General features: G+C 38.0%; 1 protein-coding gene across 1 annotated transcript; it reads right to left on the bottom strand.

Moving 5' to 3' along the window:
* Positions 1 to 10,125: 10,125 nt before the first annotated feature.
* avpr1ab (arginine vasopressin receptor 1Ab) lies at positions 10,126 to 17,611 on the bottom strand. The gene is made up of 2 exons (XM_053509151.1): positions 16,356 to 17,611; positions 10,126 to 12,055 (listed from the first exon to the last, which is right to left on the bottom strand). Exons 1-2 carry the CDS (start codon positions 17,323 to 17,325, stop codon positions 11,655 to 11,657), a joined length of 1,371 nt encoding a protein of 456 aa, XP_053365126.1. The 5' UTR covers positions 17,326 to 17,611; the 3' UTR covers positions 10,126 to 11,654.
* Positions 17,612 to 18,156: the final 545 nt, after the last annotated feature.

The following is an 18,156-nucleotide window of genomic DNA, read 5'->3' on the forward strand; positions in this document are numbered from 1 at the left end:
GAGACATTTACAAGCATTATTACACTGTATGAGGAAAAAAATCTGACCAACAATGCTTGAATTGCTGCAATTTAGTCTGCACACTTCGAGCCAACATTTAGTGAAGCTTTTCTTGTAGAGAAATAATAATAGTGGATCGGCACAGGCTTTTTGTGTAATGTCTAACAAGTTTGTTTATTTTTTTATTGATCTATTTTTTGTGATTTCACACTCCACAGAATTCCTAATTCTATCACTCTGACTTTGACTTTGTAGTATAATATATAGGATTTAAGAGTTCTAGTAAACTTTAGGCTAGTGCTAAAGTCTACTCATAATTGTAAGTTGAACAAGGCTTTTTTATTTTTGCACCCGCTCATCTATAAAAATAAATAAATAAATAACTGTAGTAATTATATGAAAAAAAAAAGGTCTAATCAAAATTCAGCCCCCCTGTGACCTTTAGATATTGAAGCTGTTGTTGCAGGATTTAAGGAGTTTCACTGTTCAGGAGCTTTCTAACGAGGCAGAGTTATTACACAATCTGTAAACAAAAACACACAAATCATCACACAGTCCACTGAATATTGCATAAGAGTGCAGGGCCTTAGCAAAATAATGCATAACTACACATCCGAGTAAGAGTGAGGGTTGGATTCTCATTTCATGAGCTTTTCCGACCTGGTTATTAGGTGTCTCCTCTTATAGTACAGCAATTAATTAGAAGGTTGATTTGTTTCATATAACTGCTCTAATAGGTTTTCTGGCTGTAAGCTTTATACTGATGTGCTTGTTTTAATGTGATTTTGTTTCCATAGTAACAGTTTATATATTGGTTTAAGGGACGGCAGTTACTTTAGAGTTTTACATAACATTTATTTTACTGCATTTAGAAGACGCACTTACCCAAAGCAATTTATATTTTTGATTTCATTTTAAGTACTTGTGGGTTAAAAGCCTTGCTTAAAGGCCAAACGGACCAACTTATCTGTGGTGGGGTTTAAACAAACCTGGGACCTTCTGAGCAGCAGTCTAATCTCACTCTAACCACTGAGCTGCCCCTGTCCCCAACAAAAACCCTGATGTATTGGAGTTTTTATGAGAAAATTTTTGGGAATTAATCCCCAATTTCAGTACTTTGTGGCAGTAAATATTCCACCATATTCAGGACAGGAGATATATTTGAAATTATTATTATTTACAAGAAAGAGAAAAAATTAATGGTGCAAGGGAAAAACATGGGAGGTTTATTAATATTTATTTCCCCTATGTTAAAACCTGTTAGGTCACTTGTTGTTCAGCTTTATAAATAAGGTATGCAATGGTAAAACATGGTAAGCACGACAGAAGCCTTCACCATTTGATGTGATTGCAGTTGACAACACATGTTATACAACACTGACCAGCACATAGGGAAATTTTACCTGGCAAAATCCCCTCCCTGTTGTCACTCAGCCTCTCAGAGAGGTGACCCTTACACAAGAGCCTCATGTCATACCGATGTGCATGGAATGGAGTATTTGACGTGGCAGCAGTGACAAAACCTGCTGGCAAGCAAACACAAGCCCTCCAGCCAGCACGCCTTCCATCCAACACAAGACCTATTCCCCTTCCAGACAAAATATATTGTTGCAAGACCACATAAAAAGATGGTTCTTCACCAGAGAATCAACCATATTTTTCAAACCTATCACACAAGGGAAACGCAGATGATGAGATTTACTCAGATTTCTCTGACTGATGACGATGAAGGGAGTGATTAATTAAATCATAAAGTTTTGTGTGCTTTTAAAAATTTAATAGATATTATTAATCTTTTAGCTTTTGTAGAAATTCAACAGCAACAGTAGTGTTTTTATTCATGTTATTACATTGTTTTTATTTTTATATATACTGTACAGTATATCTATACAGTGTATTAATTATATATAATGCTTTGTTAAATTTTATTACTTTTGCTAAAGCTTTGCATAACTGTTGCATTGGCTGATAATACTAGATAGATACAAATTTGTAATTTGCATTGAGCAATGCAGGTTGCCACACAAAATGACATACATACAACATTCAATACATCTTATTTTCAATTATGTAATTAAAATCACTGCGGGAAGGCTCAGTTTGAGGGACCTTGGTAATGAAAAGTAAAAAAGAAGTGTTGTGCAATGGAAAAACATGAGATGTCAATTTTGCATTAATAATCTTTCAGAAGTTGAATATTTAAAATAAAGTAATAAAACAAGCAACAATTTGTTTAATTTAAACACTCTTAAACTACTTTATCACAAACACACAGTTCTAAATGCAAAAATGCATGAAAGGGACATCTCATGTTTCTTGCACCGTTCAAATAGACAGTGGGAAGGAAACAGGAAATAACATTTTCCATAGATGATCCACAATATTAAATGTAACTATAAGTGGATAAAAAAGGAGGAGAGGTGGTTCTTTAATTGTTTGCAATGTAATTATTGGCAAATTGCCACTGCATAGGAGGAATAAATTAAATGAAATCAAAGCCCATTACAGTGCAAACATGTACACATAAAATCAATATCTAAGATCTTTCTAATTAAACACATTCCTGAACATAAGACCTTGGCTAAAACAGGGCCATAGCACCAGAGTATATTAATGTGCATATAAATGTATTGTAAACAGCACAGCATGTTACAGTAAAATGGTCTCACAGTGTGTGGTTTAGTCAGATGTTACACTTCCATTCAGTATTTCAATGCTAGCAGCTTCTTTTCTGTCCAAATGTGCCAGTTTTCAATGTTGGATATGGAGTTGGATGGGGGATTAGAGAGCAGATGGGTAGGAACACTTTCAGGGGGCATAGTTCATTGATAATTCTGATTCCCTGGGGAGAAAAGCTATTTAGCATCCTGCTGGATCTATCATGGATGCTGTGACACCTCTTCCCTGAAGGCAAGAGAGAAAACAAAACTGTAGGAAGGGTGATGAGGTTACTTGATGATTCCTGAGGAATCATAAATTAAGGTTGTGTGAGGTTTAATGTCAAAGTATTTCATATTTTACATAATTTACACATTTTTACAAAATGTATGCATTGTTTTTATATGTAAAAATATGATTATAATGTTGGAAATTGATAATATTGATCATACCTATATCATTTGGGTGGCTGGAACGGATTATCTGCATTTACATTATTTCCTATGAGACAATGTGTTTCACAATACGTATTTTTGCCTTAAGATCTCGCCTTCCGAACAGATTAAATTTGTTCGCTGAGTTACCGCTGTATTAAATACCGAGCTAAAATCAATGAAAACAATCCTGTTGGTCTTCCTCTTTAAATTTGATACTGTAAGCGCTGCATTTCGGGCTCTCAGCAGTGAATGGATGTTCACAGTAAGCCATGGTTTCTGATTAGCCTGCTGCTTAACAGTCTCATTGTCAGTGCTTTACTGGTATAATCAATGACCGTCTCAGTGTATTCCAGTGATGTTACGTGAGTTGCTGTCACTTAAAAAAATTCCAGCTGTGTTCTTTCACAACAGGCTTTCAGTGATACATTGCCACCTGTGGACACACATCTTTGTGACTTCTCTGAATACTGTTTCCTCCTACAAACATGGTGGAGAAGAATGCTCTATGGCAGGTTTTGATGGTTGTGAACACCATGTCTAATGTGTTATTGCCCTCTCGTTGCAAAATTCACATTCTGATAAAATTTTGGTAAATCTTCCACGGCAATGAAGAATGCATCAGGTTGCTTGATAATATTGTTGTAGAGTAAAGTCATGACCTCCTTCACATTGAGATGCGATGGTACATACTGTAAACTGCCACAATAATGACCACATTAAGTACCATGGCAAGTATCTATCAAAAGATGTTTGTAACTGTTCATTTGGAAGCTTCAAACCCTAAATGATTTCCAAAAGAACCTTTAAGGAACATTTTCTTTAAAAGACTGCCGAAATGTGACAGTGTGTTGTAGCTTCAGATAACTGGTAATTATTCTATTATTAATATCTAGAACCCCTCGGGCATTTAAAATTGAGCTGTTTTGGTTAAAAAAGGATTCTTGAACGGAGCTTTAAGGTCCATAAAGTTTCTTAAGGTTTTAAAAGGTTTAGACTTAAAGTTTTTCTTATGCTCTATGTTTAAGAAAATGCTTAAGGGTTTCTTTAGAAAGAAAACACAAAAGATCCTTTAAATTAAGAGTACTAAACTGACATTTGGAGTAATTTTTTACATAATATACAAGTAATTACTTTTTTTAAAGAAAGAAAGAAAGAAAGAAAGAAAGAAAGAAAGAAAGAATCAACCAGCAGAAATCCTACAAGTGTACTCTATGTTTGTTCTTGTGCTACAGGTTTTTGTGTGTGTGTGTGTGTGTGTATCTGTGTGTTAGAACTTGACCGATGGCTGATGCTTTATAGCGTCGATGGAGAACACACTTCCTGTGCTGATGTACACTAATGTTACTGCACCAGAGGGAATGGCACACAGATGGAGAATAGCATATACACATGAGTGTGGATGGGATTTTTAGCCTCTATAGTTGATAAACAGCAATGCCATTTGAAAACAAAAACAAAAAAACATAAGTTCAAGTTCAAGTGACTCGACATTTTCCAAGCAAGAATCGACTCGACTCACACATGAATGTATAGTAAATCCAGATGAAGAATGAATGTGTTAAATATACTTTGCTCTTCTCTGAGATTCATCAGGAACCTGGATACTGTGTGTTCAGACTGCTGTGGATGCTATTAAAATAATCAGGAAACTATAGAGAAGAGAAATAGCATATGGCCACCTGTTGTTAACAAGAATCAAGCAGGAAATTCCGAGTATTCTTGTCCTGAAGATGGTAATTGTTTAAGTGTTGAGGAGCTGATTGTAATTTATTTGAATCTGTCTATACATCAGAAACATCTGGTATTTATAGTCACAGTGGAAGCAGTTTTTATATCAGTAAATCTACCTAAAAGCTTCATATTAGGGTAGGAAGAAAAAGAGATGTAGGTATGATGAATTAATACTGGAAAAATATGTGAAGTTCTTTCTCTATTTTTATTAGACTTTGGTGTGATTTTTAGCACCATGACCTCTCATCTCCAGGTTCGAAGGTTTGATTCCTACCTTGGGACTGTGAGTTTTAATTTTCTCTCCGAGTGGGTTTCCTCCGGGTATTTTTTTGGGACTTTCTTTACGCAGTCCAAAACCATGCACGCTAGGCTAATTGACATTTTCAAACTGCCCGTAGTGTGTGAGTGAGTAGATGTGTGTTTGTGCCTTCCAACGAATTGGCATCGTGTCATCGAGTCCCCTGGGATCCTGAACAGAATATAGAGTATAGAGAATAAGTTAGACAGAATAATTAGAATTCAACTTCTTTTATTTTCTTTCTTCCTTCATTATTTCCATCCTTCGTTCATTCATTTCTTCCTGCTTTTTTTGTTGCTTGATTTATGTGACCATCGCTCAGTTTCATTATTAATTACTATTCGGTAGTGTATTATGAACTTGTCCAGTTGATTAACTCTCAGCCTTAATTTCGAAAGTAATAAAGCACTCTGAGTTTTTACTATACCAACAATATTTATTGAATCTGTTAATTATAAGTCAGCAATTCAGGGCAGAATTTCGACTCAATTAATTGTAGTAAAACATACATATACATATGTAAAAGCCACATGAGGCCAAAATAATTTTTTGAGTATGATATACGGAGCTTTGGTGGCTCAGGGGTTGGTTTCTTGCCTGCAATGTGTAAAGCCGGGGTTTGATTCCCAGCCAATGTCCAAACCAAAGCCAACTGACCTCAAGTCAGTAAGAGCATCCGGTGTAAAACCTGTTTCCTGTGCCAAATTCTATGCAGTGGGCTGTGACGACCCCCTGATGGAAGCAGCCAAAAAACCAACAACAGCAGAAAGGTATTCGAATAAGTTCATTAATATAAACCTGTAAAAACATTTGGATTCCTGCCGACACTATCGTCTGAGCTGCTGGTTTAAAAGATTTACCATCTGATCAATATCAGACATGATGTGATTTATACATACTTTATCACACATATCAAACTCATTTCTTTAATTGCATTTTTTTGATTCTGTGAAGCTGCTTTAAGAAAATGAACATTGTTTAAAGTGCTAAAAAAATTTAACTGAATTTTAATTTTAATGATTACAGGGATACTGAAACATAAGGAACTAGGCATAAACTGTTAAATAAAGCATTTGTTATAATACTGATAACATACAGTAGATGCAGAAATGTAGCCTTCATACATTTTTGTACCTAAAATATTTCAATATATGTTAAGGGTAATATTTTTACTGGTGGCATGGTGGCTCAGTGGCACTGCCACCTTGTGCCTACCTCCAACTGTTGGAGGTTTTAGTTTTGCCTCCGCTTCTTTGGGTGTGGATTTTGTTGTTCTGAAACTGATGGTGTCCCCTGAGTACTCTGGTTTTCTTCGACAGTCCAAAGACTAGCTTGATTGGTATTCCCAAAATTGCATTTAGTGTTTGATGGGGTGGGTAAGTGCATGTGTGCTTGTGCTCATCCAGGGGTACCCTGCCTACACTAAGTTCTCTGAGACAGGCTCCAGGCCCCCCGTGACCTTACACAGGATAGTGATATATATGGATATTTATGGATATTGTTGCACTGCCAAACTAAAGTAAAAAAAATAATGATGGCAGTAAAAAAAATAATAAAAAATCACAGCTTCTGCACAATTCCTTGTACCTGTGTTTAGACCAGCTGGAACATTGGTTATTATAGTTACAGTATAAATAGTGTGTACTTTACATATCTTGTAGATATCGTCATTAGATAAGTTCCCCATTATAAAGACAGCAAACATTTCTCAATGGCCTACATGTCCAGATCAAAAGATGAGCTGGAAATGACCTAGCAATTGGGTTACACTTACAGGCAGCCCGTTCTTAGCCTGTGGTGTTTAGATCTGTAGATGTCTGCATACATGGCAGCAATGTTTATCCATTAATCTGTGATAAGATTAGAATCAGAAGAGAACAAGAGTACATCATGTTCTTATTAAAATTAGATTTGAAAAAGCTGGAGTGAAGTTAAATTTCCTATTAGAGTTCAGAGAGACTGAATATAAGACCTGACAAGCATGGAGCAGATGGATGAGATCACACACTCATGTGTGCACATGTTTAGTTTTTTTGCTTTGAGCACTAGTTTGCATATTTTTTTCCAGGAATCTTAAGCTAGAGTTCGTGATGCAGAGCACACCAACAAGCAACAAAGCACCACACAGAGCCACAATTTCAAAGAAAAAACAAAGAATTGCTCTATGCAAAATAAGTATGACGAATCCAAGAAACAGGCTTAAATGAATCCTCTAACCAATTCTAGAGTCCCTGTGGTCCAACTTTCCTTCAAGCAGAAAGTTTAGATTATTATTATTATTATTATTATTATTATTATAAGAGGGTTTTTTTTGTTGTTTTTTGGCACCCAAAGACGGACCCATTCCAGATTTTACTCTGAAGTGTGCTCCATGTGCAGGAGATATTACGGGAAATTCCCACAACAAAATTTCACCATTCTCAACACCCTGTCAAGGACACCAGCACAGACATCACTTCCTCCATGCATTACACTGGTAACTCGAATACCTGTTGAGGCTATTGTGGAACTTTTACACTACTGAAATTAAGTATTGATTATTTGTTAAAACAAAAATTCATACTATTTCAAAATACTATACTGTATATACAGTACTGTCAAAATGTGTGTAACTTGTAAAAAAAAATCTTTGATTCATTTACAAGATGTACAGAAAAATAATTGTCCATCTTTTTTTATTTTACAGATTACTAGACTACTGTATTTAATAGTAAGAATATATTGATTAAATAGATTTTTTTGTTTAAATTAAATTATTCCATTTATTACAAATTATTTTATTGTCAATGTTAATATTATGTCATCCGTATTTATATAAGAAATATATAAATCTCTTTTTCAGCGAAGTGATGCACCATTGTTCACTTGTTCCCTACACCGCTCACAGCTCCTTATGAAATGAGCAGTTTCACTCCCTGTGGTTTGAAATCATACTTAACATGGCTGAACACACTTTGCAGTCCACTTCACACTGAGCTACTTGTTAATTGGAGCGCAGCTGAACCCCCAGCACACACATACACACACACACTGTCACCTGATTGCCAATCACACACCTAAGTTCAATTCATACTCACATTATATAAAGATTCTCATTCTACACATTATCCTACTGCATTGTCACCAGTCGTTACTAATCCCTATCTCTTATCTTTATCAGTAGTTCTGTGCGTGACCTTCTGTTTGTTTACATCAGTTTTGAATTTGCCTACTTCACCTGATCCAAGCCTGTTTTGCAGATTAAGATTCCACATGACCATGTGATCTGACCTTATTGTTGGACTTGACTGTTTGATTGAACGTTTGATTGTGAGTAATCCCTTCTGCAACCGCATCCTCCTACTGTTTTGAAAACAGAAAACAGTGTGGAAAAAAATTTGCATTTTATATTAACTTGATATATGGTTTATATTGATTTGATCATTGTAATATGCTTAGTGTAAGTTAAAATGTCAATAGTGTTATAAGTTAAAATATTTCTAAGACTTGGATGTAAAATGTATATGTAAAACTAATAATAATAATAATAATAAAAACATTTTATTCATATGTGCTTTTACAGTCACTCTTTCTGCTTTTCGTTTCTCATTAACATGAAAACCTGCATTTTATTTATTCTTATTTATTTTAGAAAAAAAAGTGACTATTGACTAGTGAGGGAACTGTTTAAAGACGTTATGATTATTAGAGTTTTTAACTCTTTATAGCATTACATCTAAGGTTCAGAAATGATGTGCGCTATGGATTGAAGCATTGAAAATGCAAACTTTTACAAACATGAAGAAACTAAGTTTTAAAAGATAAGCAGAAATCATTGGTGTGTGAGTATGAGTGCAGTCAGCTTGCTTTTTTTTTCTCTTTTTTCGTCTGGTAATGGACTGATTGGTTCAGACCCAAAAAAAGACACAAAAAAGTGACACAAGGAACTGGAATTCTGCTAACATGAACATAAGCTTCATTTTTCATGCAGAAACCAAAATTGCATTTTTATGCCAGAGGACACAGGGTCAAAACTCCATGGAGCTCTAGCACAGACATGGACTCTAATCCGTTATGCGTTACATGTGCTCTGCTTGTCCAGACCTCTGTGTGCTCTGGGCAGTAACTATGCTATCTTACCAAGCAGCAAAGAGCCACTTCCGTTAATACCCATAGCTTCAGGGTGGGTCTGTCGAGCACATGAGCTCCGTGTTTGTGCGCTTCATTACATCACCTCTGTCACCACAGGCACAGTGTACTCGATGTCCACCGCTAATCACTGGTGGAAATGAAATTCTCAGTAAAATGTGCATATTAATGTGAGCATGTATTATTAATAATGAGAGAATGCTTAGGACAAGACTTCCGCTTCCTTTCTGGAGAGTGATTATGTCTGTCGTTATTGTGAAGTAATGTGAATGTTTTGTTATATTATTATCATTTTACATGCAAATACAATGGAAAAAACACAACGATTATTCAGTAAACTTAATTTATTGATTTGTCTGTTTAAATAAATCATATTTACAACAATATACAAATAGAAGCCATATGTACGAGAATACAGCGGCCAACCTTATTGGGTAAATGTTTGGCCCATTCCCTAAATACAGGTCAGATTTAGGCTTTAAAGCAATGCCTGTAGTGATCCTTAATAAGAAACCTGGAATTATTCTATATACACATTATCTTAATAATTAATAACAAGTTTTATTAATCATCACATAACACATCTCATGACATTTTAGACATGTGGACATTTGTACATTGGTAGCACACACTAGCAGCTAAGCACTTAATTCTGTTGCTATGCAGGTGGTCATGAACTGGAACGTCAAATGCTGATCACAAATTTCCACACTCCAAAATCTAGTGGAATGCATTATATGACCAAAGGTGAAAAAATTTCCACACTCCAAAATCTAGTGGAAATCTTTCCCATAAGATTTGGGGCAGTTATAACAGCTGGCAGGTGGGCGGAAGCGGAGTGGGGGTGGGGGGGGTTGGGGTGTGATAGGGGGGTGGCTGTTGGTGCTTTGGAAACATACAAATGAATGGCAGGTGTCCACAAACCTTTGGCCATATAATGCATTTCATCCCTGGAAAAAAAACACCATAGCAACAACCATAACTGTATACAAAACTGAATACAGTTAAACAGCTCAAATTTCAAAACATGAATTAGCACTGCTTATATGACAAATTCACTGTTTACAGTTTATTCAATCACATGGATTTATTTAAAGTTTTTTTTGATAAAGTGGGATAGAGACATTTTAGCTAGAGGGCTAGATGCCTGAAACAGCAGAGTGTTCATTGACTTTCTTTAATTTTTCAGTTTACGACGGACGTTCAAGTCAAACCAGGACAAGTGATGACATTTTCTCATTTGATTTATTTACAAAAGACCTCAAGCACGGTACGATGATGAGCCGCAGTAAAACATTTAAATGTTGCAAACGTTTTAAGGAAGGCCGTATGTCAGTGAATAAGAGCTCCCTGCAGTCATTCCGTGAATATTTAGTGAGTGGAATGCCCGATCCTTAAAAATCTACAGATAATTTGTTGCCAACTTGTGAAAGAGACGCATCTGTGTGGGAACTGTACACCCAATCATTCACCAACACTACTAACACATTACAGGAACTTGGCTGGGAGTTATTGCCACATCCCAGCTGAGTCCCAGTTTAACTTGAACGCCGCTTGTAGTTTCCCTCACTTGTATGATTAGCAAACTGATGACACTACTTTTCAAAAACAAAAAGTGGCATGTATGTAAACAGAATGAATGAAGTGTGGATAATTTCTCCCATGCATCTGTCTCATCTAAACAGTGCATGAAGCACCATACAAAAACATAAAAAAACATAACTTTGATATATCTAGCGGTTACCACAATGTAGTCATGTGAGTTTATAATCTGGATCTTTGTAAATAATACACTTTTCATGTTACAATGTTTCGTTAAATAGCCAGTAGTATACACGCAGTAAAGGACCTTTCGTAGAACAAATAATTGAATGTTTATACTGCTCATAGCATAAAATGTACCAAGCTCAGAAAGTAAACAGAAAGTTTACCATATTTTGAAGTATTTATAGGTATAATATGAGGTCACAATATACATACATTAGTCACAATTACCTGAATTACAGGCAACCATAAAAACAACCCGTGCAAACATTTACACTATAGGACAGGACAGAAAAAGTGAACAATTAAGGTAAACCCTATTTCTCTTTGAGCCATATTAGAGCAAAATACACTGGCTGGCCATAAGCAGCAGTCACATCCAAATACTTTGCTGTTCATTATGTAAATGTCAGAAAAGTCAAAAGACGGTGTAATTCATTTTGTCTTTTTTGCCACTGTTATTTAAATATTCAAATGAGGAGCTACAAAAACTCTAATTAAAAGACAGATAAATATGAATATACTGAAACATACATTCATGAAGTCATTTTAAAGCAGTTTATCTAGAATAAGCATCAAGCATCATGTAAACATTGAAATTAATGAATCCATAGTTGACCGAAGTGCCAGTAAAGTCCTCAACTGTCTGTATCTACGGCATGATTTGGGTTGGAGTGACTGTGATTGTTCAGATTGTCTGTGCTCAGACTACTTTTATGTAACGAGTCAACAGGGACACATTGGTTGCCTTTATGAGAACAATCTTGTACCATTGCCTGGTTGGTCTTGTGATAATCCCTCAATGATTCAGCGGCATTTGTGGGTGTGCAGGCAGCAGGTAGTTTGCTCAGCAGAGTGTTTCTCCTCAGGCTACTGTCAGAATCATTACGGATGTCATACCCGAGCTTCCGACAACATGGAAAGCAGCGCAGGAAGTCGTAAAGAAGGTGACCACTGAACAGCATGTAGATCCACGGATTACAGCAGCTGTTCAGGCTGGCAAGTAATGCAGATAGGGACACCGCTGCATTCTCTGAATCTGAGAAAGAACAGTATTGAGAAAAAGAGGAGGGGTATGAAGAAGGAAGGAAGAAAATAAATAAAAAATCTATTTTTTTGTTCCAAATGCCACCTGATGCGGCCAAAATTGTGCTAACCCATTTTTTTATGTGTAAACCTGGGCATATACCCCAATATTGTGCATATGATGATCATACAAAAAAAATGGAGAAAGAGTAGTAACTGAAACAATGAAATTGAACAATCTTATAGGTTTTATGGGTAAATGCATCTATATATACACAGATTAGCCATAACATTAACACCACCATTAGGTAATCTAAATAACCCTGTCTGGCCTGATCCCACAGAAAAGCCACTCCAGCATAAATCGGCAAAAAATTGAATGCTGGCCACAATAGAAAGACACCAGAACACCCAATTCACACATCGCCAACAGTGCCTAGCAAGCAAAAAGCCCAAACCCAAGTCTCCAACCTTCCCATATCCCAATTCAACTATATATCTATAGGCTGTACCTGACTGACAAGTTTGATAGAGGGAGGCTCAACCCCACAACCCACATTACACAAAGGATCCACTGCCAACGGATTAGTTTCAGACACGACAGCACAACCGTTGGTGGAGCCACGCCCTGAGGTGCCAGACCCACCCTGGTGGCACAAAGGGAAACTACAGTGTTTCGCAAAGTTCTCTCTCAAAGTTCCACAGGACATGCCTTCGTGAGCACACTTCACATCTTGCTTCAACATCATGGAAAAGTCAATCTCCTTTCTTCCTGCCTATTTTGTTCTGCCTAGTCAGGTTGTGCACTCAGAAAATCCCTTCTCTGTTTTAGTGCTAATCGACTCTGGTCTGGCTACCTTTGTCAAGAACCTCTTAAGTCCACCTTGTGAAGAACCTCTTAAATTTGGACCCTGGATAGGGGATCCATTAGAGGGAGAGCCATCATTCGCTATAGTGACCGTCCACCGCTCGTTTCAATAACATGCACCAAAGCCAAATCTTTCTTCTACATCACCATCTTGACTAAGTTGTCTGTATTTACATAACAGTGTACATCTAGCATCTCTCCAACATCCACCAAGGTCTTATTTTTGACGAAAACCAATGGGGACTGCCTATGGCCATGTATCACCAGTCACTGTCTAAACCAAGTTAAAATATCAAATATCTTTCTGAAACAATTATGACTTGCCAAGATCTTCACTAAACTTACCACCTTGTGTGTATTCGTGAAGGGCCTGATGTAAGAAAGCAGCACCACCTCTGGCTACTTTGAGTACAGCGTAATACCATATGGGCATATCTTTAAGGCCAGCAGTCTTACCTTGTTAATACAATATGTTGGAAATTTCTGGTTGTTTTAGTGGTCACATTCTAGACAGTGAGACATCCCCAGTTAAAAATCTGCAGCCTTTTTTGGGCTTTGCCAACTTCTATTAATGCTGCATAAGGCTTTTGCATCATAGCATCTCCTGATGCTGAATGGCCTTATTAAAAATGCAGCCAAAGAGTTAAAGTGGAAACCCTTATCAGATCAAATGGAAACCCTTCATCAGTACACATGACTCAAAGAATCTTTCACTATAGTGCCCTTATTAAAACACCCTGACCTCTTAAATTCATACATAGGGGAGGTTAATGCCACACAAATAGATGCCTAGCCTGTTCCTTCACAATTTGGAAAAAAGCCCAAGCTCCACCCAGTGGCTTTCATTGTGAGAAAGCTGGCCCGTGTTGGAAGCAACTATAGTAACAGGGATCTTCTAGCTGTAAAAATATTTTTGAGGAATGGCGTCACTGGTTGGAGGGGGTCTTTCACCCTTTTAGGATTTACACAAATCACAAGAACTTAGAGTACATCAGATTACTACCAGACGTGCTTCTTCACTCGCTTTTATTTCACTCTCTCATCGTCCACCAAAAGAAAAATTCATGCAGAGATCTGATATCTTTCCCCAGCATGCCATTAGACTTCAAACAGCTGCAGTTGTGGTCAATCACGTGTGCAGGCACTCTGTCATTCCTGAAGATACAGTAAGAGACTGTAGAGCCTAATTAACATCTTATGTCCCATTCAATATTTTCCAACTGATGTCATTAAGCTGGCCCTACCATGTCACAGCTGTGTAGGTCAAGTCACTCCCGTCACTCCAACCCTCATAGATGACTTTTTCTTTTACCCCCAGCATCCCTGGACATTAAATGTGGCACTCTATGAGGGGTGGAACTTATATTGTTAATCAATGTCAAGCTTAGGGTGCAGAAGTTGGAGTACATCATTAAATGGGATAGCTATGGACCTGATAAAATATTTGAGGACCCAGCTTATAATGTACTCTATCCCCTACTTTGCAAAGAACTCCATACATTTACCTGATTACTAATCACAGACACTTGGACTCAGTTACAATAATAGTTTACAGTAAATAAGAACTTTTCATTAAGACTTGTATTGTCAGTGATATGCTGATGTTTTATAAAGAATATCTGTTGTTACCAAGTCTGTTCTTTGGTAGACTGTTCCCTGTTCTGGTTTTATGGTTTTTGGTGTTGGCCATTATCTGTTTCCTGTTTCTGAGTTTTACAAAACATAATGGATTTGTCTGCAAGTTTTATAAAGCTGGATTGTGACTGCACCTGCGTCCGTGCCTGCATATGTGACAGTATGAAAGAGTATCAACCACTGAGTGATTTTTACTAGAGAACCCTAAATCCAATTCTAGTCTTTAAACATCAAGCAGCTCTAATCGCTCTTTGTCACGATATTAGAAAAGCAGCTGTTCAATCAAAGACGATAATCGTGCAGGTGGTGCTACAAAAAAAAAAAAAAGAAAAACTGAATTTTATAATGTTAAATTAGCTAGTATTTTTATTGCACGTAACACAATCTGACATTAAAAAAACTGCTGAGCAAACATTCTCTGATGTACATCCGTCTAGGTGAAGAAAAAGGAAAAACTAGTTTTTATCTCAGCCCGAGCACAGAAGAGACATGACTTTATCATATTCTGTTGTCTCTTTAAGGCCAGGGAAACACTTTATATTGTGCCACCATGCAGCCCTGTTGTCAGGTGGACAAAAGGGTACAGATGACCATAGCACAAGTCCCAGTGTGGGCCATACCAAGGCCTATGGTTGACCCTTAATTGGGACCAAGTACAGCAAATTACTCACTGATAAATACAATTCTGACAAAACAATTTACTTGTATTTACATATTAAATATATTTATTGTTATTGTTAAAATACATTTTAACTAATTTTAACTTGATACTTCATCTGGTGCAGCTGAAACACCTGGCCAATCACAGTCCCAGTGACTTGGCTGGAAATGAACGTACATTCAGCCAAATGAAACTATATGCACACTATACTCAAAAACTATGTGGACTCCACAATATGCCAGGAAACACTCAGTAAGATCCATTTACTCCAAAGAGAGAAAAGTCGTCCAAAGTCTGGACTTCGAGAACATCAGAGACTTTTCTGTTGGATTTGCATTTGGATCTGAACACTAGTCAGTAAAACAATAAAAGTAATAGCATACAGCTGTTCATATATTGTAGATAGAATAACAAACTACACACGTGGGCAAGGTGTTGTTTATATGATTATCATAATTTCGGTGTATGGTCCTATACTCTGCACAGTGTTTTAATTCTGCAACCAACCTGACCAATATATATATATAGATATATATATATATATTTCTTTATTAAAAAATAGTAAAATTGTCTACTTTTCTTTATCCATGTATGATTTGATATTATGATTTAATATGTTGTGGTAATTTATTACATTATTTCTAATTTCTTCTAATCATAATTCATACTTTGGAGGCTATTTTTTACTCCTTTTTTGTCTAACTTTACCTTTGTGCTTTAGAAATATATTGAGTAAATATACTCAAACAGAGCATACACTGGGTGGGACTACAACAAAGTGAATTTGTAAAAAGAAAAAAGAAAAATACCATGCTAATCGCCAAGCACATTTTGGAAATAATCCGTGCTGTATTGTTGTATTCCTTGTATTCCAAATATTAATTCAAGTAAAAATTTATAAAAACAGTTCACAGATTTTCTTTTTGTCTGTCATTTCTAGACACCAGATGCACCACATTAAGACAGATGGCACCATCAAGTACAACATTTTACCAAATCATTTAGTTAATTAACCAACTGCGACAATTTGCACAATTTAAACGTCAAATATGAGCAAATAAAATACAAAGAAAAGTTATGATCAAAGTTATGAACAGCACGTGTGTGAAGTTTTCTGGCCGATCTGCAGATGCGCACGTGAACACTCACCGTCCCAGGAGAAATTCTTGTCCCACACCGACCACATCTGCACGATGAAGAACGGGGCCCAGCACACGATGTAGGCGAGCACGATGACGAAGGTCATTTTGACGGTGCGGAGTTTGGCGCGCGAGATGGTGCTCACGCTGCTCACCGACGCCTTGCCGATCAGCGCGCTCGTGCCGTGCGCCGCGCCGCTCTTCGTCTTGCACTTGACGTTCATCCAGATGCTGCGGCAGATAAATCCGTAGCACATGACGAGCACGGTGACTGGGATGAGAAAGATGCCGACCGTGATCCAGGTGATGTAGGCGCGCACGCCCCACGGCTCGATGAAGTGACCCCAGCAGTCGTACACGTCCGAGCCGTTCTTTATCTCGCTGAGGGAGAAGATGAAGTACTGCGGGGTGCTGAGCACCACACTGCACAGCCACGTGCAGGCTATCATCAGGCGCGCGCGGCGCGCGGCTCCCTGCAGACTTCGTAACGGGTGGCAGATGGCGATGTAGCGGTCCACCGTCAGCATCACCAGCATGTAGGTGGAGGCGAACATGCCGAGCACCTGGAGGTGCTTCACCACGCGGCACAGGATGTCGGGTCCATTGAAGCGGAATGTGATCTCCCAGCAGAGCTGGGGAAGAACCTGGAAGAAGGCCACCACCAGGTCGGCGAGGCTCAGGTGTTTAATGAACAGGTGCACACGTGAGCTCTTCTTGGCGGCGTTGCGCACGGCCAGTAGCACGCTTATGTTCCCCGCCACAGCCGCCAAGAACGTCAAGCTCAGCACCGTGATCTCCAGCTTGGCCACTTCTTCATTACGGCCAAACGGATCAGTGCTGCTGTTGGTTACCAGGCTCGCGTTTCCAGCCGAGTGCGCATCCGAGGCGCTCAGACACAGTGTCCGGTTATCGTGCGTGCCGTTCCCATGCGGACCGAGTTCCGGCGTTGGGGCACACATCCCTGGTCCCGGGTGCGCCATTCGGTCACTCCTGCGTAATGACAACTGTTTAACAGACGGGACTGCGCGAACGTCTCGTGCGTCTTGGACGCGCGTAAAAGGCAGAAGAGCGCGCACAGATCACATTCTCAGCCATTTGCTCGGTGCCATCGTCCTCATATCGCACGTTCTAAAGCCAACCCCTATGTGAGTCTCTGGTTAAAAAGGGCAAGCCTTACAGGTCCGCCCTTCCTCCCCCTCCCCAGATGTCCAGGAGCTAATCATCACTGAACAAAACATCCTAGACAGACGAATGCGTTTTAAGTTTACCACCGAGCATTTATTCATCACAGCATCAATATCTTTTAGCCTTTCTTGTCTACTGATTTACCTTTGTGACACTTTATTACTTATTTTAAATGTGTTGTGTATGTCAACTTGGAGATAAATAAACTGCTCGCTGCGCGTCTATTTCAAGCTCGGTGGAAAAATTGTTATGAAATGCTGGCCGTAGAAGACCAGCAACAGGTGTGTGTGTGTGTGTGTGTGTGTGTGTGTGTGTGTAAAGAAATATGGCAAAGTCCATTTGGACAGTGTTTGGTCCTCACAAATAGGCATTTTTAGTTTTATTAAAAACTGCTATAATGTATAATAATGTTACATTAGCTGAAACCTGTGTTCGTGTTTGTGCATCATTTATCTGATTATTATCTAATTATTATCTTATCTTATTTATTTTACTTATTATCTAAGTGAGGACCAAATGTACTCAGGAGGATAGAAATATGGTTATGGTTATACTTCAAAGTGTTTCATAAAGATAGTGGCATCTGTGTGTGTGTGTGTGTGTGTGTGTGTGTGGAGGGGGTGAGT

Source organism: Clarias gariepinus, chromosome 12, assembly GCF_024256425.1.
Source record: "Clarias gariepinus isolate MV-2021 ecotype Netherlands chromosome 12, CGAR_prim_01v2, whole genome shotgun sequence".
NCBI classification, from domain to species: domain Eukaryota; kingdom Metazoa; phylum Chordata; class Actinopteri; order Siluriformes; family Clariidae; genus Clarias; species Clarias gariepinus.